The sequence below is a fragment of the Platichthys flesus genome, chromosome 13 (assembly GCF_949316205.1).
Source record: "Platichthys flesus chromosome 13, fPlaFle2.1, whole genome shotgun sequence".
Taxonomy (NCBI): Eukaryota; Metazoa; Chordata; class Actinopteri; order Pleuronectiformes; family Pleuronectidae; genus Platichthys; species Platichthys flesus.
The window spans coordinates 3,901,837-3,928,648 of record NC_084957.1 but is presented as its reverse complement, the minus strand read 5'-3'; the positions used below and the strand labels follow the sequence as shown (position 1 = coordinate 3,928,648).

The 26,812-nt window shown below is 44.0% G+C and overlaps 1 protein-coding gene across 2 annotated transcripts; it reads right to left on the bottom strand.

Moving 5' to 3' along the window:
• Positions 1-2,925: 2,925 nt before the first annotated feature.
• On the bottom strand, positions 2,926-26,580 carry calcrla (calcitonin receptor-like a). Of its 2 annotated transcripts, none has more exons than XM_062403140.1 (13): positions 26,385-26,576; positions 10,426-10,534; positions 9,161-9,317; positions 8,727-8,837; positions 8,264-8,376; positions 7,486-7,577; positions 7,274-7,400; positions 6,871-7,024; positions 6,688-6,748; positions 6,465-6,531; positions 4,966-5,184; positions 4,124-4,165; positions 2,926-3,239 (listed from the first exon to the last, which is right to left on the bottom strand). In XM_062403140.1, exons 2-13 carry the CDS (start codon positions 10,498-10,500, stop codon positions 3,024-3,026), a joined length of 1,434 nt encoding a protein of 477 aa, XP_062259124.1. In that variant the 5' UTR covers positions 10,501-10,534; positions 26,385-26,576; the 3' UTR covers positions 2,926-3,023. The 2 variants fall into 2 exon arrangements, 1 of the variants encoding a protein (XP_062259124.1); XR_009924049.1 differs by having other exon boundaries at positions 3,134-3,239; positions 4,124-4,428; positions 26,385-26,580.
• Between the last annotated feature and the right edge of the window lie 232 nt (positions 26,581-26,812).

The window sequence follows — 26,812 nt, the reverse complement described above, 5'->3', positions numbered from 1 at the left end:
TATGTAAACATATATATATGTTTTCACATCCAGAAAACAAAACACCACTAGTTACATTCAAACAGCAGTGTCCAGGTGTAAAGGAGTTAATTACAGAGCAGTATGAACAAAAACTTCAGACGTTGTCCTCAATGCTTTTGTCTCATACTTAACAACATAATGTCCCCGGGGTCTCCACCGGCCCTCCAGAGTCACATCAAAGTAATTCACACATAAATATACAAATTAAAAAGGTACACGGGAGCGACTACATTTGCATCTGACCTTTTCCAACGCGCTGAAAAATGAAATTACTGAAATTAGCGTGAGTCCTTGTGATGCGTCACTGCACAGTAAAGACTACACAACATTAACAACCTGCTGCAAAGCCACAAACGCACAAAGTGAATGATTCAACTGAGAAACTGTCCTGCAGATCTGAGATGAAAACCAAACTGTAGTTGTGATGTCGTTGGACTTACTGTGAATAATGTTCAGTGTGAAATTAACCTTAAACACTGGCAGCAAAGAAAATCTTCTCCATCTGTGAAAATAATAAATATAAAAATGTATTTGACTGTTGAGAAAATGGAGACGTCCACAAATCATTAAATTGTGTGATGGTGACTCATGAATACAAGTGAGCATTTGTATGAAAATAGTACTTATGGATTGTGTATTTGAAAGAATTAATAAAAATAATTTGCCCCAAAGAAAAAAGAATAAATGTGAAAAACAGGATGTTCACATTTGTTTCCAATACACAACATAATAGGATAATATTTTCTTTCTTCGCTTTCAAATACAGGCCAAAAAATTGAAAGCTGACAAAACACAGTGGAGATGATGACAAACAACGCAGGCAGACAAATACAATAGCTTGTTGAAAGCTCTCGCCCCCCCCCTTATCAAAACACAGAAGTAGAACAAACAACTTCTTTTATCGACGCCTCACACACTGTCGCACAAAGACGGCTGCTTCATGTCTGAATGCACTCATTAATACTGTAAATGTAAATCATGCACACACACACAAACACACACACACTCAGTCACATGATCAACTTGTCCTCCTCAGAAATGTTAAGATTTACAAAAATGATTTATATCGGCTGACAGTGACTCGTGTTCCCAGCATTGTGGATTGAAATGTGATGAAGACCTTTGGAAGTGATGAAGAGGAAAATAACAGTTTTGGGATTTGAACGTGTGAAACGAGTGTGACTGTGAGGAGGTGCAGTGTTTATTGATCCGCTCCGGATGAAACCGGTTTTCAAACTAAATGCTTTTACAGTGAATGTGCTTTTGAATGTTGATTGTTATGAGACATGACGAACACATGACCACATGTACGTGTGAAGAAGACTGGGTTCAGACTCATATTAGCACAATGTGGGTAAAAAACAACAACCTCTCATTCATTTGAATGGGGTCACTGCATTGTTGTGGGGGGGTTGCCCAAGCAGAAACACATGGGGGGAGGGGGGGGGGGGCAGCATCTTGTTTACCTCGGTCTCATCAACACCACATGATGCAGCTGCAACAGGATTTTCATCGGAGTAGAGAAACTAAATCATCATTAAGCATACTGCTCTTCAAAGATATGAAATATTGTCGGGTGTCACAGCTGTCGTGGTTTTATTCCTCTGTGATAAAACCTTCTCAGAATTAAAAGTTTCACGTCATCTTTCCCCCCTTTTTTAAGCTTTTTCCACTTCTCTTTTCTTCTCAGAACTCAAATAGTGTGAATCTATTTCTACTGATTTCTTTAGCACAAGTTAAAAGTGTGATCACTCATCGCTCATTGTCTCCAAACTTGACTTCTTTAGTACATCTGCACTGTAAAAAACAAGGGAAACTAGAGCATTTCATAGCTGAAGCACACATAGGGTTTGTGCTGGGTGTCTTAGCCACATAACAAAGTTAAAACTTCATATGACCGACCTGCAAACTGACTCGATTCAGCTGATTGGTTCTAGCTTCGTCTGGATTATAGAAAGCATGTCAGGGATTTGACCCATTTCTAAAAGTATAGCTGCACTATGAAGGAACCGGCTCATGGCTCGTAACAACCATACGCCCCACAGTGCTGTTTTGGGTCTGAGCAGCCAGTCGTGTCCACATCACAGAGAGCAGGAGAGTAAAGGCTGAAGACAGCAGTGAGCAGGAATGTGATGCGTTAATGTTCAGCGGAGCCGGGTCACCGTTACATTCAAGTATGACGAGCACACATCGGAGCACATGTGACCTCCTGATGGCTTCTCGTTGATATGATTGTGTGGACAAGTCACTTTATAAAAAACTACACCGTGTGGATTCAAAAGGACGCACACAGGACAGTTAGGGTCACTTACAGTAAAACACACGCTAAGAGAGTTAGCATGATCAAATCTCGTCTGCGTCGACTGCACATGAAGAAACAAACACTGAAACAAACAGGAAACACTCTTAAAGGTCCAATGGGTATTTAATTGACCGATTGTAACTTAATGTAATGTCTATAAATACTGTTTGGTATTTAATTCTGTTTTCATGTATTAAAACAAAAAATATGTCCATGATAAATTAGGTTGAATATGTGAAATATATAATATATGCTTTAATATATTACGATGCACCTGTCGGACGTCCCGTCTCCTTTCGGTGGCAGCCAGGCAGGACTTCGTGGTTTGGCACTAGAACCATGTCAGAGGAATTTACAGTGTGACTAAAAGGCGTTGACCCACGACAGGAGAATCGAGCAGCGTGAAAAAACATTTCATCAGCATCTCAGTCCGAGTGAAGCGGCCCAGTTGCAGACCAGAGCTCACCTCCCAGTTCAGTTAAAGGGCCTGTGTTGGTGTGGGACGGGTGAGAGACGGGGTTCACACACGTTTTCCTCTCTCGTTTCCTTCTTACGTTGTGACCTCAGGAAGCGGCAAGCTCCCTCCCCTCCCCAAACCCCCCCCCCCCCCCCCCCGGCTTCCACAGAGCTCCGAAAAACATGCTGCAGTTGTTTTTTACGGGTGGGACAGGATGGGTAGAGTCTGATAAGCGTGTCCCTGTCAGGCGAGGGGGCTGTCTGACTTCAGGACGTCTGAGTCGTGGCAGCTCTTCCCGTTCATGTGTTCACTGTGGCCGTCGATGCTGTAGCAGCCCTGGACCTCGGTGATGGAGGAGGCCGTGTAGGAGGCGGAGCGCAGGGCGTCCGAGTGGTTTCCTATGCTGCTGCCAAACTGGATATTGTACTGGTTCCAGTGCCTCCTCAGAACTGACTGGACCTGACCGGAGAAAAAACACATTTCAGTTATTAACACAACTGTATTGGGATCATTAGGAGGCAATTTTAAATTTGTATTTTTATAAACCACATGTTGTTGTTGTCTGTTATTGAGCACAACATTGACTTTATGATCGGAGAATATTTTTTTTAATTTGAGATATAGAACATTTTAACCCCTAAAACAAAGTAGACTAAGCATTTTGAAATTTGTAAAGTCACAGCGACTGTGACCTTTGACCTTTAACCACCAAAATGTAATTGGGTCATTAGTCAGTCCAACGGAACATTTTAACCAAATTTGAAAGAATTCTCTCCAGGTGTTCTTGAGATATCTTGTTCACAAGTACACATGAATGTATGAATGGGTGTACAAACATCCCAAAAACAAACTCACCCTGAAAACACACATAGTCAGTTTAGGTCCAGATTCCAAAGTTGAGATATTAAAAAGTGAGTCATTAAACTCACACACTAGACAAGAAATACAAATTACTATTGTAAATAATTTGAATGTGTAGAATATTTCCTAAAATATGGAATTATTCCTTTATCACAGTGTTTTGTTCTGATGTCCTTTTCATTTTAAATAATCGTATTTATATCGGGACGGACTCGATATTCTCTCCGTTATTCATCTCCTCTTCCTTTCAGCTTATTAAGTGGCTCTTGTGAGACGTTCACTTCACACGGAGACAAGCTCCTTTGTATGCAGATCAATCACCTGCATAATTGAAAGCAATCCGTGATGGCTGGCCGACAGCAAACCTTATTGAGTCTGCGGCAAAGCCCCGGGGAGCCGAGGCTGTTTGGACACGAGCCTCCTCATGTGTATATATGTGCACTTAGGTCCAAGTAAAATCATATTCAAAGGGCAAATCTTACTTCTCCGTTGAAGAAGCAGAAGATGGTGGCCACCAGCAGACCCTGGAATGAAAAGAAAAGAACAGATGTCAGACCTCAGTCGCTGGTCTCAAGCTCCGACAGTCGATAGTTTATTTGTGGATCATATTCTGAGGGTTCGAGGTCAAACTGTATTCTGGAGCCGATTCAGCCTGTTGCTCAAGACGTTCTCTGCCCACGCTGGGACACAACAGGACGATCAGATAACACATCGCCCAACATGCAACTGATTGCCCCCCCTCACGCTCGGATAATTCATGCCTTCCTTCCTGCTGTTCTTCACGGGGCTGCAATATAAACAAAGTCTCTTCAGGGACCGACGGGGATGTTTGGCTTCTACTAAACGTTCTTACGAAATCTTGAGGAGATGAAGGCGCGTGTGCACACAGCCGTTGATTTTGGTAAACATCTCTACCACTGGGAGAGAGAGATCCATCGTGAATCATAAACATGTAACAAGGACAACAGGTCTTTACACACAGGAACATTTGAAATACCAATCTAAAAATATACACACCAGGCATGTATTTTAACAGCATTGCATACGTTTACAGCTGTGTGTGTATATTTATAACTCCACAGAGGGGGTTGTGTTTGTGCACCGGTGACTTGTTTGTTGGATTACGGCAAAAAGTACCAAGCTGATCGGCACATAACTCTGTGGGGGGGAGGAAATGTGCAAACTCAGACTTTTTCCTTTTTCTTTTTAGGATCTGCAGGATATATGAGCCAAGGCCGAGGTTTTGCCCTTCCCGCTTCTAAATGAAATGTTCCAAGAAGCTGGTATCAATCACACAAACCCAGCAGCTACCCCGTGGTCTCACCTGGTAATGCATGAGTATGTGCATGATGTAGTCGTAGATCTCCGAGGACACCCGCCCCTCTGGCTTGTAAGGCAGCAGCACGTACTGGATTCCCAGAAGAGGCACCAGGATGAGGGTGGCTCTCACCGCCTTCATGTAGAGACTGGACTCCGCCTGGTGGGTCACCTTCAGCTTGGTGATGAGCACTCGCACGATGTTCAGCAGGAAGAATAAGTTCACCTGCAGGAAGACAGCTGGTTTAAAACTATAAAAAAAACGACTGAAGAATGTGTCAATGAACAACAACTGACCACAGGATGCACCTCAGACAGTGAAAGTCAAAAGGTAAGAAGCTCTAGAGAACAGGGTGCTGGAGGATTGGATTTCACCTTGGTCCCAAATGTAAACTATAAATGTAACAGTGACAAGGTCTATATTTGCTGTTGTTATTTTGGAACACTCGACAGACTAATACCTTTAACATTTGAAAACAATATTAATAACGGCCGCACAATTCAGTTCGTGAAAAAACAACAACTGTGGAAACATTTGTGAAGTCTGCTCGTGAACATTAAATCCTCCGAAGCTCCTTCAGGGACCCGGGTTTCTCTGAAGCGTGCCCGGCTCTACCGATTAGCAGGATTCCTTGAATGCAAAGCAGGCCTGGGGACCGGGGGAGGGGGGGGAGAGAGATCCTCACAGAGGCTGATGCATTGATTTCACAAGATAAACACAATCATGTTTTGCATGTTATGAAACTGTGTCCTGCGCCCCCCCACAGTGTCCACTCGGAAGAAGACCAAATAAGCTCATTGCTGCTCGTTGCACAACAACAAACATGTAATCGTGGGACTAACCTGTTGCTCTATTTGAATAAAATTACATTTCTGTCATTTGCTTTGCTTTAATCCAGAGGTCTTCAACAGGGGGTCCGCAACCCTTAGGGGGTCCATGGATGTACTGCAGGGGGGGTCGCGGAATTTTCCGTTGAGATATATATATTTTTTTATTTGTATTATTTTTTATTGATTTTCCAACCAATTTTTTAAATACACATTAACATTAATCAATATATTTTTAGGCTGATATGACCCTTTGCCTGACCACTTCCATCCGTCCAAGGTTAGATAAGTTGTCTCCACAGATGGCTTGAGGATTCACTGTCTCTTCTACATGTACGTTAAAAATGAAAAAACATGAATCTGTGAATTATTATAATAGCTCAGTGTTGTATGCAAGATGTATGTTTATAAATGGCAGTGGCATGGCCACCCTGTACCTTGCACATGTTTAAATTAAAAACATGAATATATGATACTGTGTAATATTTGAATAGTTTGGTATTGAATGCACAATAACAGGGTAGCTATGTTTATACATGGCACTAGGCCCAATTCAATATAAAACACAATTTTTTACAATATATATAGTATGGGGTCCCTGCTCCATCTCTCCACCAGTTTTGGGGTCCTTGGCCTGAAAAAGACCCCTGCTTTAATCGATTGATATCCGATTCTCACCAGTAGAGCAGCGCAGATGGGGCCGTGGATGATGTAGAGCAGTGACGTTTTGGAGCTGATCCAACAGCTACAGAGGGAAGGAGGACAAAGGAGAAGGGGTTTACACAACAGTGTTGATGCATCGCATGACAGACGACCCACACTGCAGATCAATGGGCGTTCAGAGAAATGGATCTGCATGAACAGGTCGGGAGAATTCATGCAGATCAGCCGGAAAGCTTACTTGTCATTGTAGTAGTAACTTCGAGCAACGGCATGGATGGTCGCCGGAATGAGAGGAAAGCCTGCGAAAAAAAAGTATTATGTTTATTAGCATTAGAGCTGCATTGCTGTCAAACCACTTAAATAATTCAGTTTATCACAATAATGGAACATGCAGGAAATTGGGCCGTTATCTGGTACGCACCCCAGCCGAGGAGGTAGTACCACATCAGGTGCTGCTTCTCAGCGAACACGGCCACCACGATGAGCGTGTGCAGGTAAATCCCCTCACACAGCATCCAGAAGTAGTTGCAGCCAAATAGGTAGAGATGAATGAATTGGGAGACTTTGCAGCTCGTCTGAGGAAGAGACACGTGCACACCGAAGTCAGACTTTCACAGTTGTAAGACATTTGATCAAATAATGAAGCTGTTATAGCGCTAAAATAAACAAACAAAGATTTCTGGACCCGTGTTTAACCTGATTAATGTTAAATTTCTGAAAGTAAGATGATAAAAGGGAACAGCTCAGCCCACAATTTGTGGTGAAAACAATGATATGATTGTCTAGTTAACAATCAAAGAAGGTAAATGAAGCCATGGACTCACTGGATTCCTCTGAACCAGCTCCTGGTTGTTTGCCACTGCCGTCAACAGGATGATGGTGATGACAGAGTTCAGGACGAAGGAGAAGAAGAGGTTTTTGTGAAGCGTGATCCTTTGGCAACTCAAACTCCTGCAAGAAGACAAACGGACGTCAATCCACCGAGCTGCTGATTTCCACGAGGGACTAATGTGCTTGTTGAGATTCGTTGGCTCACTTGAAATGGAAGAATATTCCGAGGGAGACGAGCAGGGACGTCAGGGACAGTCCGTGTCCAATGAGGGCTAAGTAGAAAAGATTCATCGCAGTCTGGGAGGAAACGAGACACCAATGAGATGATCTGGATCCCATTACGACTTCTGCTGTTGTGAGGCAATCTATCACTCTAGTGTCATCAGGATGTTTTCATAGAACCACTGCACTCATCCTGTTCCTTCCCACACCAGTTTATGTAATAGTGAAATGTTAGAGTGCAGTTTATCAAATTCTAAATTGTGACTCTGGTTGAAAAGTGGATGATGAAGGAGAAACCTTCTTGGTCCCTGGAGCCTGTTGGACTGTGACGTAGGTGAACCCCTAAACCTTTCCCAATGATCCCAGTTCTGCAATGTAAGCTTTGGATAATTCCAGTTGATGGATGCTAATGACAATACTCAACAATGTTCCCATGGACACTTCAGCCTTTTAAATGACATGGAGGTCGTGGGCTCCAGACGTGGAACTTTCACGGTGACCAGAGAACGAATTCCTCTCACTTAACATTTCATTATTGTATTCTTGTGCCCCCCCATCCCCACCCCCACACTACATGTAATCCAACATGAGCCTGACATTTGTGTTCACTTGTGTTTTCACGTTATCTGATGCATGTAATGTCACACAGTGCACTAACTGCCTTCAGTATTCCAGTCCTCCAATATTCAAAAGGTCAGTGATAAACAAGGAGTCGGTTCCTCTGAACATCCGTGCAGTGATGGGATCTTAAAGCCACTTACCACTCTGACTTCGTTGGTGTGCTCATTGCAGCGGGTGAAGTTGGTCCATGTCCGGTTGCTGTCGGGATGCAGGAACCAATGACCGGTGTCAGTGCAAATCTTTGTGACCATCTCTGCAGGTAGAAATGATACATAGAGTAGATATGAGAACACAGATCCCAGTGTATTGATATGTGATGGTTTTCATCTTTTTTCTTTTTTGATATTAAACAATGTAAACCCAACTCAATCCAGTCATGAGGTCCAGGGTCATTTATTGTTGTGTTCAAACTCTAATACAAAGTTTGATGTCTGTTTTATGTTCTCTACTATAGGTTTAATTCTGCTGAATGAATCAAACACAGAGATAAAGAGCATTCCACTAATTTTACAAATTAATATCAGTTTATGAGTCACATCTCACTAATATGAAGGAATACAAAGTCAGATTAGCTCCGCTGCATGTATGAGCCACATCTCTCACCTGAAGGATCGAAGTCCTGGAAGTAGTCTGGGCAGTTCTGCTCTGAGATGACCCCGGCCCTGGTGTCGTCCCAACACAGCCAGCCGTCCCACGTTCGATTACACAGGGGCTCTGGAACCACAGAGAGCGTGTTAGTGGGCTAAGCAAGGATTCAATATTGTATTAATTTGTCCTGTTTTTCTGAACTAATGAGATCAAACTCCTTGTTCTTTCCATCTGATCCATCCCGAAACCCTCAGGTGACTGGGACACTAATTGCAAACATATACTAATAATAATACACCAGTATCTCCCGATGTGTCAAACCCAAAGCCTACATTCTGCTTATTTTCTCAAACACCTTCCAATTAGGCTGACGCAGTTATTTGGTCCAGGAAAATAACGAATAGAAAAAGCTTGAAGGCAAGAAGTGTTTTTCAGTTAATTCTTTGTACCTTGTCTGCCGTGGGCGCTGTCCTTCATTATCTTCTGATAGCACTCGAACTGGGCAGTCACGATCTTGTTCCTGGTCAGTCCCATGTCGTGGTAGACGTTGGTCGGATGCTGGTGCTCATGAGTCTCATTGACGCCCATACTCGCCTCCACGAAGAACTGCGAGGGGAGAGAGGTCAGAGACATTACTCCCTAGTAGAGACATCACAAGATAAACCAGTGTTGATTGGATTGTGCTTCTCCACATATATTCCTTTTTTTATTATATTAGTTTCAATACAGAGTTTATCACTGTTTTACACTGTCTGTCCATATCCTTTGTTATAAATAGTTGGTTTTAAAAAAAAAATTCCCTGCGGATGCTCCCGGAATATCACATTGACAAGAGCACGAGGTCTGAGTGACCCTGACCTTTGACTTTCGAACCACAAAAATGAAAACAAGTTCATCCGTCAGTGTAAGTGAACAGCGGTAACACATTTTTGAATGAGTTCCCTGGGGGCTTTCCTGAGATAGAAGAACGGAAGGACAACCTGGAATCATAATACCATACCCTGCAATTTTACATCAGGGCTGTTATGGTATAAGATTTTTATTAAATAATTATTGTGGCCAAACAAGAGCAATATTATGGCAATATCTACAGGAAATTTGAATAATTATGGTGATACTTGTGCATCCCAGCCGGCTCTGAGACAATGTAAAGTTAAAGATAAGTTGTTCCTTGGAATGTGGGAGTAGTATTCCAGTTCTTTTCTTTTATTTTGTGGAGTAAAGTTACTCTACTTATTAACCTAATGCATCTGAATTCCTCATTGGCTGTGTATTTAAACACAGTGGGGATGTATCATAGTGAAGCAGTCTTCTGGCCCTGCATCTGGAAACAGAGTCTATAACATACACAAGCTTCCATTAAATCTATTTGAGCCTCATGGAAAATATGACATCAATTCAGAGTCACTGCCAACAACAGTTTGCAGCTTTTATTTAGTACACAGCAGATATTCCAACCCTGAAGCGGCTTCTTATTTCTGAGTAAAATCTCCAACACACAATAAACAGGTCCCAAAAAGTTTCCAAGTCACAGCTGAATATTAAACTACAGTAGTTATAAATAATGTACATGCTTTAATAATTGTTTTCTGTGAATCATAAATCTAAAGGAGACAATAGATCGGTTTTCCACCAGCTGGACACATAATCCTTCAAGCTGCTATTCAGTTAGTGCATTGTCACCATTAGCTTGTGTGTCTGTGGACCGTCCTACCTTTGTCACATCACACAGCAGAATGAGTAGCACCACCCAGCTCCGCACGATGCTCTCCATCTTCCTTCTGGACATGTCACAGCCGCTTGATGATCGGCCAGCTACAGACCTGAGAACAGAGAATCGACTGTTGAGCGAAATCATCATTGGAGTGAAAGATCATTTCATTCACAGCTGGGGGGGGGGGGGGGTAGGGTCTCCAGCTGTTGATAACAGTCACACATGTTCGTTCTGTTAACACTTGGTTACGTGTGCTGTTGGTGGGTGTGTCCCAGGTCAGACACAACGACAACAATCACAGTTTCCCGCTTGGGACACACAACATAGCCGCCCTCCGTGCTAACATGCTAACGCTCAATGCAAAGCTTGAGAGAAGAAAGTGGGAGATGAAGTACACAACCACATGAACACACACCAGTTTATCTGCCTCTAACTCCTCTTTCACATTAATTACCATGATTCATTCAATAGTTCCTTTTGATTAAGTGTTTGTTTAAACACAATTTTGATTGGCTGCTGCCTCAATGGCCTCATTACCTCTGCTCAACATCAGCCGTGTGGAGCCAAAGCAAACGCAGCGCCAGCAACACAACGTGTCTGCTACTTATTATAAATGACTTAACAGTGATATATTACTAATAGGGTGTTACCACAATAGAAGACTCCGAAGGAAAAAAAGCTTTTCCATCAGTCTTGAGGTTGTAACAGTCAAACGTGTTAGAAATCCTCAAACAGGTTCAGGATCAGAAGATAAACAATTACACCACATTATAAACTGTGTAATTTATCATCTTCAAAACGTCCTTGTAACGTCTCCACAGCACGTGGATCTACTCTGACCTGATCTGCTCTCGGCCTGCTATCATTAAACGTGAGGTCAATAACAACAATGTCAGGATTCTGGCTCAAACAACCACACAGCTGGAATCAACCCAGCGAGAGGCCGCTCATCAAACAAAGTCCTTGTTGTCGTGTGAGCACTCGAGACTCTCCCTGCTGCTGGCTGCTCTGTGCACCACAGACAGGACAGCCGTCAGTGGGATGGTCTCACATCCACGGGACACATTTCATTTTATAAAAGGGACGATGGTGTCTCGTCCGAGCAGAATCCTGGAGAGTCGGTTGCGGCACAGCTGCAGGCCACAAGGATTTCAAACACAAGTGGAGACATTATCCCTCAAGTGGTGAATCTCTGCTCTGCAAAGAGCTGTGGGTGCACCACTGCTCAGGCAGCTTCAGAGAGTTCCAGCCTGCGTCAAAGAGCTAAAGCACCGCATCAGCTCCACTTCATCTTGTGGAGAATGTGGAGACTGCCAGTGAGAATTTTACAATATCATATTATCTGTGAACATCATAGGATCTGTTATTTCCTGCAACAGGCAAGTACTGTCACTACAGTTTGCAGGAAACAGGTTTATTTATCATAGACGTGACAGTTCAGAATCTAAATGTTAGAAATAAACAGGTATAGAGGTTTATGGAGCAATCAATCAAAGGGTTCCCAGGGAACATCATGGAGATGTGCTCCCCCAGAGTTAGAAAAATACATAACTTCGACTTAATGAGGACATTTACATGAAAATGGTCTCGTGGCTAGTTTCCTCCAGCATGTGGGAGTGGGCTCATCAACTGTATATATTTGCTTTCCTCCTGGTCGAAAGGAGTTTTACTTGGTTTGCAGCAAGTTGCTATTTTCTCACAATGCTGAAAAAGGTCCATGTAGAGTATCAGGGAACAAGATGTTGTGGTAACATCTTTCTTCCATCTCATCCTCCTGACGTGAACAGAACCTCAGCTGCTTGTAGAAACCTGCACCGGTCCAGAACATGTCCGTATACTCTTGTTTCCAATCAGACCTCATGAATCGTCTCATATGAAGTCAAGCAGCTTCGCTCCGCCTCCACGTTGCTGAAAGCTGGAAAATTAATGAGCCACTAAATAAGGAGGAGGCAATAAGGAGGGGGGGGGGGCAATCAGTCATCCCCTCACTGGGGGATTTAGAGCCTTTGATTCCCACATCTCTTCCCTGCTGCTCGGTCACCAGAGGGACTGACCCGGTACCTCTGGGTCTGTTTCAAGTTAAACTGCATTACACTGGGGAGAGGGGGGGGGAGCTTACTGAAAGTGGGACTGTAAAACATTATAGTAACATGTAAATTAGAAACAGCCAGGGAAGAATCAGCTGCTCGGCAAATGCAAAAAACCCTGCAACACACACACACGCACACACACACATGAACGCACACACACAGACACATACACTCATGAACGCACACACACACACATGAACGCACACACACACACAGACACACACAGCGCTCTACTTTGCCAAGTCCCCCAGCTATTTCCTGGCAAGAGCTGAGTTTCATACATTAGCCGACTGATACAGGGGATACAACTTGTCAGAAGGACACACAAACACACACACACAAACACACACACACACACAACAGACGTTAAAGAATGTTTTCCCTATAGCTGCATGAACGTGGCCTACAACTACGCTAGTGCAGATTTGTTTCTCATCCCCCTTTTCATTCCCTGTTCCTTATTTAAAGTTCGTGGTTCCACAGAATAATTTCATTTTTAAGAGCGGTAGAGAGGAAGTGAACCTGAGCCTCTCCTCTCGATGGAATCCATTTGTCACGGTGGGAATTTCCAGCATGACATTCTGTTCATTTCTGCCATAAATATCTTATTCACGATGGAAAAAGGAGCGTATACGTTTTGAGCAGTTGATGTTATTGAACAACACAGAAGCTTAATAGTGACTGGGTTTGATGCTGCACGGCCAACAGAGAGGAGCACGGCCTCGTTTCCAATGATAGAGTCCTCGGTAATGAGTTCCATGACAAAAGAGAGGAAGGGTGTTTAACACAGGTTTTAATTGTGTGTCCGATTCTGACGCCGACTTCTTCTCTCATGCAGAATGTAACTAATTTATAACCCACAACCTTTGGCTCCAGTGCAGGAAGCAGTGGGACGTTGAAGGCTAACATGAACTGTACTTAGGGCTCAATTAGACTCCCTTACAGACCTGTGCAGCTGCAGACCCCACGGAAGCACAGTCGCTCTTATTACTTTATAATCCTCTTTGTGTCCGCAGAAACGGACGTGTTCCATATATACCCGGATGATCTGCACACACGATAATGTATCTATAGCCTGGCTCCTCCAGGAATTATTACATAATTGATTGTGTTTGTCTCGTTAGAGCAATGTACCTCTTCACATGACCCCTCTTGTGGTAGTGGCACATTGGTGGTTGAGCAGACTAATGGATGGAGGAAGCATAAAACCAGCCTCAAGGTCTTTGCTCGAACAAGTCCGTATTTTTTGGGAAAGTAGGAAATAAAATGTGGAGCAGTGAGACCCTCTCACTTCTTGAAAGAAGAAGTAAACCTTTGAGTCCATGTAATCCTGGGAGGCCTCCATGAAGGAGTGCAGTTTCATGTTCTGGGATCAAAGGGCCGTGGAATGATCCTGGTCGCCTCCAAGTCTGTTTCAGAAAGTTGGTCCATGTTTGATTTGTTACCAGCGTTAAAAGCGCTTATTAAAAACAAGACAACAAACTTCTGTGATGTCCATTTAATCCTCACAGCTCAAACTAACACATTGGACAGACGTGGAAAAAGCACCAAATCAAATCTGTTGATAAGTAAGTCGGATGTGTAAACGTCACTGACACAACAGGAGATCATTTTATTATCAAACATGAACAAATTCTGGACGGAAAATATTAAAACCTGTCGTGCAAAGACCATTGGCCCCTATTTCACCATTTTCCCTCTTCCAAGAATTAACTTAGGATGTTTTCATTGACTTTGGCTAAAATTCAATGTTTGTTTTTTCATCTACAGTCATGCTTCATCTGATTGCCAACTCAAAATTCACGTTTCTCCAGATGTTCCACAGAAGAAGTTAGATTTGTGACTTACTTCTTTAAACACAAAGAGAAAAAGAGACAGTGTGCAACCATTAAGAAAAACTATGTGTTGCTTTAACTGTTCACGCCTCTATACATCAGGACAGTGTGTTGCTCTGCTGACCTTTCCCTGGCAGCTCCAGAGGAAATCTGTGGGAAGACAACTTATCTTCTATTTCGAGAGGCTGAATAATATGTTTCACAGAAGTCAAATAACTCGGTTTCGTATCACGTCAAAAAATTATTTGCATTTAAGTTCTTGCCTCTGCTTTTACAGCTTGATTCTGTTGAAACTACAGATCACAGCACAATGTCCTTATCTGCTTCTCCTCTCAGGACACAGATCCTGAAAATCCTGATACATAAGGATCTATGAGAATGTTCTCGCAGGTTGAAGCACTTGATTATCGATCTGCTTGGCTCCAATTGAATCCAACCGAGGACCATGCTCTCTGTGGGTGGCCCACTGTTGTGTGTAGGACCTCAGTGTTCCGCACAAGTGGTTAGTCACGTACACTTTGCACGAGGGCCAACAGAAACATACCTGGAAAAACAGCCCTGTGCATAACAGCTGCCGTGTTCTCACCCCAGTGGCAGAGCTCAGCCTGCACTTATCAACTCCCACTGTCCCCACAGACACGCGTGTGCTGTAAACATCCTCTTGCCCCTCACAGGATGTTCGGCGCCCCACACTCCCAGTTCCATTCCGTGGCATTCGGATGTTCATTAGGCTGGTGAGGGCCCAAAACATCATTAGCGCCTTATTGTACAGCAGGATACAGACTTAACAAGCGAGGGGGGGGGGGGGGGGGGGGCAGGAGAGCTGATTAGGTCCCTACGTGCAGGAGAACAATCGATGCATGAAGTGTGTGCTGCTCATCTGCTGTGGTTCATGTTGTCACCATTACTCATAAACTTACTCATAGACTTAAATACCCTGAAAACTTCGATACAGCCGCCAACAACCATGTTCTGTGTAATGTTGCCCTGAGGACGGAATAAAGTGTGTGTGTGTGTTTTGTGACGCAGACGTCTCTGTTCTTTGCTCTGGTAATTTGTCCGTGCACACGCTCACATTAGTGCATGATGGGTCCCTCCCTGTGAAAGTGTTGGCCCCTCTCCCTGTTTACAGACTGAGACGTCTCCGATCAGCGGTGATGTAAACACGACGCCCAGGTTTCTGTGTCGTAACGTCTCTCAGAGCAAACACACACAGTGAAACACACACAGTGAAACACACACAGTGAAAACACCTGTCGACTGAACCTGCACAGCTGTGGACCACCGGCACCACGGCTTCACCTCAGTGTTCAACAGAGGGGGGGGGGGCTGCACTCAGCTAGTTACCAGCTGAGAGGAGCCTGGAGGAGAGATGGCTGCTATCAGGGCATTAAAAACAACAACAACAACAACACCTCAGTACGTTTTTGTAACAGCTATGTGTGATATTATCACAGTATGGAAGTGATGCTATCCTGGTTCAGGTTTAACTGTTTGAAAAAAAGAAAACATAAGGAGAATTTATGCTAAAGAACTAATTTTATTATCTAGTTTGTAATTCATAACTGAAATAGAACACAAATAAATAAATTCCAGGAATACCCAACAAGAGCACCGCCAGTTGGAAATATTGCCAAATTTCTTGGCAAGCTCTATGACTTCTTCTCTGCTCTTAAAACAGTACATTGCCAGTGGCAGTATAGATGAGCTGCTGTTTTGAAAAAGCTAGAGAAGAAGAGATTATAAAAGGGAAAATAAAATAACTGTTTTATCTGAGCAGAACTAAAAAACGTTCTCAGACATGACCTGCGGGTGAGGTCGGCCGGATCGGATACGGAGAGCGACACATCATCTCGTTTTCTACACAGATGCGTTCACAACATCATCCCATCCTCTGCATTATTCAGGTGAGAGGTGGAGCAGCCGGGTGCAGCAGGCGGAGGCAGGAAGTGACATATTAACTCTGCTGCGGAGATCACGTGATCCTCTTAACACAGACTCCAGGGTCGGCTTTAATGGACACAATCTTCGTCTATGTCTTTTATGTTTTGGGCTTTTAAGGGTGATATACATTTTTTTTTAATATACATGGCCCATAGTCCTTTAATACTTGTGGCAGTGCACTCGAGAAATTATACTACACTTGTGAAGAACCCCCTTGAGGACACTGCTTATTTCTTTCCAGTGCAAATATGAAGAAAAATGTTTGTTTTTAATATTTAATATAGTATTCTTTCGGATGTGCACTGACGTTGGAACATGTATTCCATTAAAGCACTCCGGGGCAGATGCATTTTCAAAGTGCAGCCCTCGGCCTCACCTTCATCCATTATTTGTCTGTTTATCGTGTCTAAACGCTCTCACAACACCGACTTGGTGACACAGTTGTGTGTTCTGCATAGCTCACCAGTCATCTCCACCTAACATCATCAAAGAGAGCAGGAGTAGCCTATTATGTCTAACCAAGGCCGACCCTGGCCATACTGTAAGTCTACTGAGAGATGTTACATAACTGTGTTTCTATCGAAGAACAAACTGGGATCCGCTGGATGGAGCGTGCTGGTCCACCAGCCCTCCGGCTCTATTACGATTCATAAATGCTCCCACTGACATTTCAACATTCTCCATATACAGTGTACTACATCCTACTCTATGGAACTCTAAGTGCTCGTGATTCAAATCCACTTCCTACCTTATGTTGGGAACAGAAAGCCTGTTTCAAAAACCAGTGTTACCACACTGACACCAGTCACAACGAGGACAAGCCCAGTTTTGCAGATATTAGGAAATTATGTTTAACCAAATTCTGATCATAGTTTGTTATGATAATTCTACTGTATTTTCTTGCAGGTATTTTCCAAGATTTCCGGGGAGATTTCTCACGGATCGGGAAAATTAGGCATTTTAGGGGACATGAACAAATGTGCACAATTTGGTCCTGATTTAAATAAAATCCCATGCTGTATGTAGAGATGTGGGTCAGGCCACAGGAGATGGATCCATCGAGACAACACTGAAACTCGTAAGTGACTTTAATATTACGGCAGATCTGAGTGTGGTTTAATAAACTGTCTGAATAAAGACTCTATCATCTCAGTCACTTGTGTTAACTGAGCCCGGGACATGAGCGCAGGCCTCATACAAGCCTCCAAGCTGCCAGGGGCTTCTCCAGATGTCAGGGGAAACAATAACAATCCCACACAGATGCGAGGAAGGAGAACCTCCTCAGCTCTCCTCCAACCCAGCCGCCCTCTCAGACGCACACAATGTTCTCTGCATTGACATGGCACCGGGGGAGGGGGGGGGGGGGGGGGGGGGGGGGCTCCAGAGGTCTTGCTGCTTACCAGAACCCAGATGTCTAACTATTCGTGTCAGTGCTTTTACTCCTTCTTTGCCATCTTGCCAACATTCCCAGGGCGAGCACGTGGTTCTACTTAGAGCTATAGAGCTGAGAAGAAGAAACAGGGACACCGCTCTAGCTCTAATGAAATGCTGCTTAATGTTGGTACAACAAATGATTTGTCAGATGCTAAACATACAGCCTGCGGTCACTCAAACCCGTGAGGCTACATGGTCAAAGGACTGATGATGCAGTCAAGTGGCCTCAGGAATTTTGAAAACTGAAAGACTGTCACACACGATCTGCGTCCAGTGATCGTGCAGAGGGATGGACGTGAATGTAAATGCGTCAAGCAGAGTTCTCGTCCCTTCAAAGGCCGTCCATTGCTATAAGCTTCCCTTTGTACCAGTGCCCAGTCCGGCAGTCTTTATATAACCCTGATAATACTGTGATCATTTTCTAGGTAATATTATTAAGGGGTTTCAATCTGGGCGTTGGAAGGATCATCAAATGTCAACAGTCGGTCTGGAAAAGGTTGGGCTATGAATTCTTTACAAATTTTAATTTTTGGCTTGGAAGTCTATGGTATCGTTGTGCACCTCTGGACCAGCGGGGTTGTCCTGTGGCTTTAACTTGACATTCATGTTGGTTGGTCACAAGCTGAAGAGACAACACTGACATATTATCACTTTTTGTTAATGGCAGTTTTCAATGAATCTGAATTTTGTTCTGCTTTTGTGATGACATTTACTTCCAGGACCAGAGCCGTTCTAAAAGTGGTCACTGTTATGGACCGGTTCTCATCCTTATTAGAACACACAATCCATAAAAACTGGAATTTTAAGCATCCATTGTACAATCCAGTGACATACAGGTGAGTCACAGTGGAGCATGCGATGGCTTTTTTAAAACCACCACGAAACAGCTGAGGTCCTAATGATGTCAGATGTTCAGCGTCAGAACTCCTCCCATCGCTTTGTGAGTCACAAAACAAAAACCAGAGCTCTTCTAATGTCACCAGGGGAACGAGTGTGACGACCTGCCCAACACGGCAGCGTTATCAAAGAGAGGCAGAGGACACAGCTCTCAGATAAAGAGATGTTATCGTGTCACGACAGCTGCTGGACATCATAAAACTCTGTCCTGAGCACCGGGGCTTCATGAGGAGAGCCGAGGAATGGGCAGACTTCATCTGTTTATTCTCCTCCATTATCTCCAGTAAACCAAAATCACAGTTCTCCCCCAGGTCAAGATTCAGGGGGATTTGATCAGTCACTTTGACAGCAACATGCAAACGAGAGGATAGACACCTGGAGCCAAGAGCCAGTTAGCCTAGCTTAGCATGAAGACTGGAAATGGAGAAACAGTGGAATGCAACTGAGTATATTGATTTCTGTGTAATACTCTGGATTCTTCTTCTTAACAAGATTTCAGGGTGAAATATTTAACTTTTGACTCCATTACATTCTTCTTCTGATGATTCCTGATTAAGCACCAGTGGATCCAAGTCATTCATCTGTGCACGAGTCGTCTGCAGAGCTAAACAAACCAGTCCACACCTCTCATGGTGTTCTATTGAAGAGTTACAGAACAAAAGCTTGAAAACATTTGTTTTTCTTTCTCTGGTGTTATATTTTGCAGATAGAGCAGGGAAGCTCGACCTGATGGTCACTCGAGACTCATCCTGACGCCAGGTGCACTTTACAGATGTGAATACCCGGTCCAAGCGAGCGCTGAGGCCCGGTTCATACCCGGTGTTACCAATCGGGCCTGAGACATCTGATCCTAACTGGTCACCTCTCATCCAGGTGTGAACCGTGAGTAAGCGTTTTCAGATCCTGTTACTCAGACACCAGTTGGAAGTGGTCTGAGAAGCATGTGGCCGCTTTCTTTTCCTGAATCCTGAGCCACATATGAAGGACCGCTTACTCGGCTGAAGTATTTCCACAATGTTGATTTATGTGTCCTCACTACCACAACATTAACACACCACCACATGAGGGTTTTTCAAGTGGCTAAAATCGTGCATAGTGTAGTGTGCAGTGGATCTCTGTGCACTGCATTGATTTATGAAGGCCCCCTCCTGGCCCTGCTCTCTTTATCACTCGCTCACTCCAACAGACACACATTGACGATACACACATCTGTACACTGATATGGAATCTGCTTCATTCTGTCTTCACAAATAGAAATAACACACGTGTGTATTTGCATGTAGAGAGCAGGGAATAAGATCTGATTACATTCCCCAGGAGACACATTGAGGATGTATTTTAGAACCAGGTGGGAGCAGTTGGAGAAAGAGCTGTCCATTTGGGACCTGGTCTCTGAGGACAGGTGTTTACACCCGGTCTCAGGACTAAGAGGTTCCACTTGACAGCTTGTATCACTTTACATTCAGACAGAGGCAGGCTATGACCTTTCACCCCGTTTCCAGTCTTAGAACCGGGCTAAGCTAACAATAACAACAATAGCAATTCATAAAACTCTAATGCGAATACAGCTTTTGGACAACACGCTGGCCATTAGCTGGTTGAGTAGATACCATCACAACTTCCCATTGTGACATACCATCCTAAAGACATGACAAATAAACATGACCAACAGAATGGCCGTCGTCGGATCCCGAGGATTGGCCGTGGAAAACTATCCCATTCCAGAGGGCCCCCAGTCTACGCAAGGGGAAAGCATAGCACGAATACCTGGATAAAAATACACCAGTTAAAAATAAACCAGGCATAGATCTGCCCCTGCGTGGCTGCTACTAATTCTCCTTGTTGGTGTTAATGTAAATGTTTTGATGTAGCTGCGGGGTTTCCAGGGCAGCGTGGAAAATAGTCCAACCTGCTGAGCATGTGCTTGCTGCTGAACCTGAGGCGTACAGTTCAGTCTGCTGGGAAACAGCGGCTAATTCCACCGGTTCATTCCACTACACGGAGCCGCATGTTCACAGGTCACTAGATTCCCTTTGTCGAGTGCTTTTAGTGCAACCGACAGGCTGAGAGCTTTTACACAATAGCTTAAGCTTTCTTAGCCGGGCTCTCTCTTCCCTCCCTGATTCTGTCGGATGTTTTCTGCATCACAACCGACTGTTGATTGCATTTTCACAGATTTGACTTTCATGGTTGTGTTTGTTGCAGCGATTAATAGGACATTAAACTGGCACGCCGCCCGAGGAGGGGGGGGGGGGGGGGGGGGGGTTCTCACAACAAAACCTGCCCGAGGAGTTTACATGGATGTTTTCATGTTCATGCTCTGATGTTATTTGGAGATAGAAACAGTATAAAGGGGGAAATTCACCCTGTGTCATCTGCCTGCTGGCTATCTGTGCACCGATCACTAAAACGACATATTACACTCATTGTGTAAGACATGATTATGACATGACACAATTATATTGACATGAATCAGACAGAATAACATGGAGGAGCAGTACATCTTTATTCCTCTGGTGGCAAAATGATACTAAAATCAAGAAATAGAAAAGGGCTGAAAAAGAAGTTTCTCACAGTCTCATTTTAAATAGGCCATCATTTTGGTTTTATCAGCAGGGACCACTGGGGCTTCCAGGTCTGGTGGGGGTGAGTGTGTGTGTGTGTGTGTGTGTGTGTGTGTGTGTGGTTCCCCGATGGTATTGCCACGACAGAAATAACCCTGGAGCTCGGTCAAATTCACAGCTGTTTTAGAGGCGGCCCAAAGGAAGCCAAGGAGGAAAATCCTCGCCGTGGGCCCTCGACTTGACCTCCAAGGGAGCGATTCACATCACGACCGCCCCGGCTCAAGTTGCTCTGTATGCTGCGGGTTTGTGTAACAGAATCATTTAACTGCCTACATGTGTGAGCTACTATGAAATTAGAGTCCAAGGGTCTGAAGGATTAGGTTTTTTTAATTGGTAGCATTTAATCACACCAGCCAACAATGGATCAGATTATTTGGTGTTGTAAAACTAACACTCCGGAGAGATCAAACCCGAAAGATCAATTTACCATCAGACACGACACAGTGACCTCACGTTTGAGAAGCTGGGGCAAGAAGATTCAAGACATTTGGAAAAAAGCTAATTCATTTCTGATTCATTTAGTTTTGTTCGGCCAATAAATAAATCCAGTCATGCTTGATGCCCAAATAGCAGCCGTACAACAAGTGGCACGTCGGCAGTAGATTACATGAAGCTCAGGCTATGAAACGGCTTGTGACTTGATGAATGGGAACAAACAAAGGCTTCAAAACAACAGTGGGGTTATTGAGATCTGAAAACAGTCAAATCTATTAGAGTAACATGATTTACACTTTTACGGGAAATCACAGAACATGTGATTCGAAGAGCGGATTCACGTTGTAGCAACACACACATGGACTTTAAAAAGTTAATTTAGTCCCTTGTTTTCCTCATCACATGTGCTACAGAACAATTAATAGAATGATTAAATATTAATTAAAACCATAGACTGTATATAAAGATGGGAAATGTTTTTTCACCTCCTCCAACTATCCAGAATGAAGCCACTTGTGACGGCTGCCATCTTGCACATGTGACGTGTCTTTGAGATTTTAGCTTGGTCGCTCTCCCATCTGTTAACATAGAGGAGGAAGAGTTTCTGCCCTGGTGGCTGACGTGACAAGCCGTCCATCTCTATGAAGTCTATGATTAAAACAGACAAGCAAGATATTACGTGTCCCAATGTCATTCATCAACTAGATAAATACAACTTTCTGCTTGAAGAGTCGGGTCTGATAAAGATTATCAAAAACCATCCAGCCAACTGAGGTATTCATGCAGGTCACGCGAGAAACAGTGATAATGATCACGATAAAGAAAATGTACAATTAAACCCTGTTTGTTATTTCTAAAGGGGAACCAAGCATTTGGGACTTTTATCAACTTTGCAAACCAATTAACTGCACTAACATGGAGAGGGTTTTTGGCACGGCTTCCGGCCGCCCGAGTTTGACAATAATAACAGTCCCATCTTCACAGTAGAGTAAGTTGGCTAATTGGAGATCCAACAGCAATGGCTGCCGCAGAAATGTGCTCATAGCAGCAGAAAATACAGGGTGGAAGCAGAGTGCACCGAGTGGAAAGAGAGTTCTTCACAAACCAGAAAATCTCTGCGCTTACTTTAACAAATTATTCATTAACACCCTGTTCTGTAAGATCCAAGAATAGAATAGGGTAGTTTTGTGTTATTTGTCTGTGAGACCTTTAACTGCAAAAGGATGTTGGTTCATCACTGCTTCATGAGTAAAGATTATACAGTGCGGCAGGTTCACCTTTGGAAGACGAGCAGACACACAAACTCTCTGAGGGACCATGACAATTTGTTGAGCTCACACAAACATGGAGCACCCTTAGAAACCGCACAGCCTCTTTCCACTGTCCTCTATACTCCACAAAGCTCCACAGCTCCCACTGCCAACCTCTGCAAAGCTCCTCAGCTGCTGCATCTGCAGATATGAACCCATGAACGGTGCCGTCGGGGACCTTGTGTGCTGAAATAAAAAAACTGGATAGGAAAAAAGAAAATGACCCTTCATAATGTATGAGCGGAAAAAATGACCTGAGTAGAATTCACACACACACACAGGAAACTGAATCCAGAGCCGGAGGGGAGTGCTTCAGGACCGGTGCATATGAAGCATACCTCATTGAGCTTTTGTGTAAAATAATAACTTCAGGCTGAGGTAAAAAAAACAACATGTATACGTGTGTTACTGATTTGATTCAAATGGAGGTCACATCCCTCGGTGAATAAATGTGAGAGAGAGAGGGAACACAGCAGTCAATGAGCTGCAGGGTGCAGGAGCCCAGAGCGCCTGGATGATTTATGGGGGTTAAGTTCCATGAGCATCATCATCACTCCTGGGACTGGGAGTGTGGTGGTCTTTGTATCAATCAGTTGAGGCTAGCAGCATTGTTTGTAGCAAGGAAATCCAACACAATAGCACTGGATTAACTCACATATAATCCCTGCATGGAGTAGGTAGAAATTAAATCATCCCTTGACCCTGCACTCAATGCTTGTGCACAGCAGAGCTCCTGTATGATCGTGTCAGCAGCAGCGTGAAGGAGATCCCACTGGCACAGGCCTGTAAGTGCTATTCCATCAGGACCAGACTTTTCATACCATGGAGATATCCAGGGCTTTGGAAGCTATGCAGCCACAACCTTTGTCTGCACCACATTTAATAGCTGTTTTCTAGATCCAGGCAGTAAACACTCAGCATGGAGGTTGAAAGTGGTGACTTGCACGACATTCCCACCGTCCAATCAGCTCATGTATTTCGTGTAGGCCCTGGCAAATGGATGTGGTCAGAGCAAAAAGTGCCTCACAGAGCCGTGTGACGGTGCTGCCAACTGGCTGCTTCGACACGTTCACTGTCCAAAGTGTCCTGAGAGGCGACATGCATCGACATTGAGGTCCAGACCCAGTTTTACCAGGACTACTGTGTGGTAACAGCAGGGGTGTGCGATACGAATCGTCTCATATAATGTAACATACTCAAAAAACAAACCCTGAAAGTCCCTTTATCATGCAGCCTATGGGACAGACTACTGCACATGCATCTTGAGAGTGGACAACAGACTGAACATGGTCATTACACCTGAAGATTAGATAGCTGCCTATGAATGCATGAATAAAGTTTTAAAATGAATGAAAAACTGCAACAGGAGGTTCACGTTATATGAGGTTACATTTTAATTCTTCATTCATTCACTCACACATCACAAATCCTTAGAGACCATTTAGAGTATGAAAAGACTCGGGGGACACGTGTCCACTGTCCACGACCGACCTAAACCTGACGAGGTACCAGCAATTTAACATGCTCAGCAAACTTTGGCAGAATTATTCTGCAAAAAAAACAAGTTGTTGTCAAGAAAAGCAACAGATGACAGGAAATATATAAGGAGCATAGCAAAAGACATGGTACCATTTCAGATTGTTGAGAGGAATGGTCTCAAACAACTCTTTAACACTTCAGGGTTAGGGTTAAATCACGTCACCAAACTTTGGTTCAAGCAGCAGCAATTAATATCCCAAAGGTCAAACAACTACTGTTTTTCAATTAACTATGTCCACAACTTGTCCTTAACCAGGTACATTTTAGTTTCCATAACTTTAAACTACTGTGTGTAGTTTTTTTGATATTGTGCAGGAGGAAATTTAAAATCTTTGGTTTAAAGTTTGAAGGACTAGTGTGTAGGATTTATTGATGTCTAGTGGTGAACTTGCAGATTGCAAGCAAGTGAATACCCCTTCCTTCACTCCACCCTTTCCAGGCATGTGTGAGAAGATTGTTTATGTGATAAATGTTCATACAAAGTCAATGTAAAGAACGAAAAAGACGCACATTTCTTTGGTTATTCACACATGTATAGCTGTGCCCTGAACTTGCGTTGCTTGCGTGGGGACCACAAGTTAACACAAATGATCATGCGCCCACACTCGCCTGAGTAAGTAAACGCTGCAAAAGGTGACAAATTCAGCAAATTTTTTAAACACGCCTAAGAATAATGTGTTTCATTTCTTCAATATATCCCCTGAATGTTACACAGTTGTCCTTTATAGGTCCATTGGCTAAATACCACTGAAAACCTGTTGATGCTAGAGTTCACCAATATGAAAGATCTGTATTAAACAGTTACTAATAAATACAACAGCCTATGTGTGCACACTGCAACATCCAGGAGATATCTGCAGTAGATATACAGCTTCAGGCGAACCGTATCGAATTGACAGGAAGTGTTCTTTCATGTGCAGAAACTCTGATGTGTGAATAACCAGGATGCTTTGGCCGGGGCTTTGTCATCACCTTCATAATGACGCTGGGCGCGTCTTTCCTCAGCCAGGTTTATACATCCAGCTGTAACCAGCGTCATCAAATCCTCCTCCTCCTACACATCACCATCACTCAATACCCTCGTCCCTGTCTCTGTTACCGTCCAGCCCACAAACTTCCAGCTTGTCCAAAAATCGGCCCATTATGTAACCATGCAGATGGTTCAGCAGCCAGTGAGCAGGGCTGTCATCAGAGCCTCGACCACTGAATGGAGCTGAACCACCGCTGATCCCCAACCCAATCAGTGGGAAGAGCCGGGGCACGTTTCGCCCTCCATACCCTCCCTCACTGTAATTATTGCTGTTGAATCTATAGAATCTATAGAATGGGTGGATGGGTGGTAAAGTGGATGTACCATAGAGTCAACCCCGGATGAGTCAGCCATGCAGGCGTTAGAAACATTAACAACACTCTGATGATAGCCTCTGATGTTTATGATCGATAGAGATCCTGCAGAGTTCTATTCCCGTTTTTTTTTTTTTAAGGGGCTTTTGCGCATTTCCATGAACCGTTCAGCTCGAATCCCCCCGATCAGTGCATCGTGATCAAACCCCCTCCACGCAACCGAGAGAGGTGAGCCCTTATCTCAAGATACACTGGATCTATCTGATCGTGCACCGTTATGGAAAACCGGGTCCATCTGGGCTGCACGTCCACATCCGGCTCCTGACAGAAGGACAATGCAGATTAAGTGGAGCCGGCTGTGGATGCTCGTGTCCCGGTGTCTCTAATGGATCGAGGACACGATCCGGAGCAGATACACGGGTTTGAATTGACCTGGATTAAAACACGCACTGTCAACACAGTTCTTTGCAGGATCAACACACTCACGCATCACACACACAAACTCACGGTGGTAGTGGGTTTTCAGCGCGTCCTGCCAATGGGGTATAGAACAAAAATCCAGCCGCAGCGCAGGAGCTCGAATCCCCGCAGAGTGAGTCCTCCTCCTCCTGGTCCTGCTCCACACACGGCGGCTCTCTGGCTCCAGTGAGCGCAGCAGCTCTCGGGCTGTCAGCTTGACGTTGGAACGCAACCCACTACTTCCTGTTACATCACACCGGAGCCCACAGCTGAGCGCCCTCCACTCCCACACGCTTCAGGTTGCAGGTTGAAAACACATGTGGATCTGGAGTTGTATACAGTCCCTAAAGAATATGCCTACTTCCTTGTTCATGCATTCTCCAAATGTTTAACAAAACTGAATTGAGTTGAATCCACTCCAGAAGTGAATCAGTTCTTCCTTGGCCAACACCTCTCCCACCAATAAACAATAATTG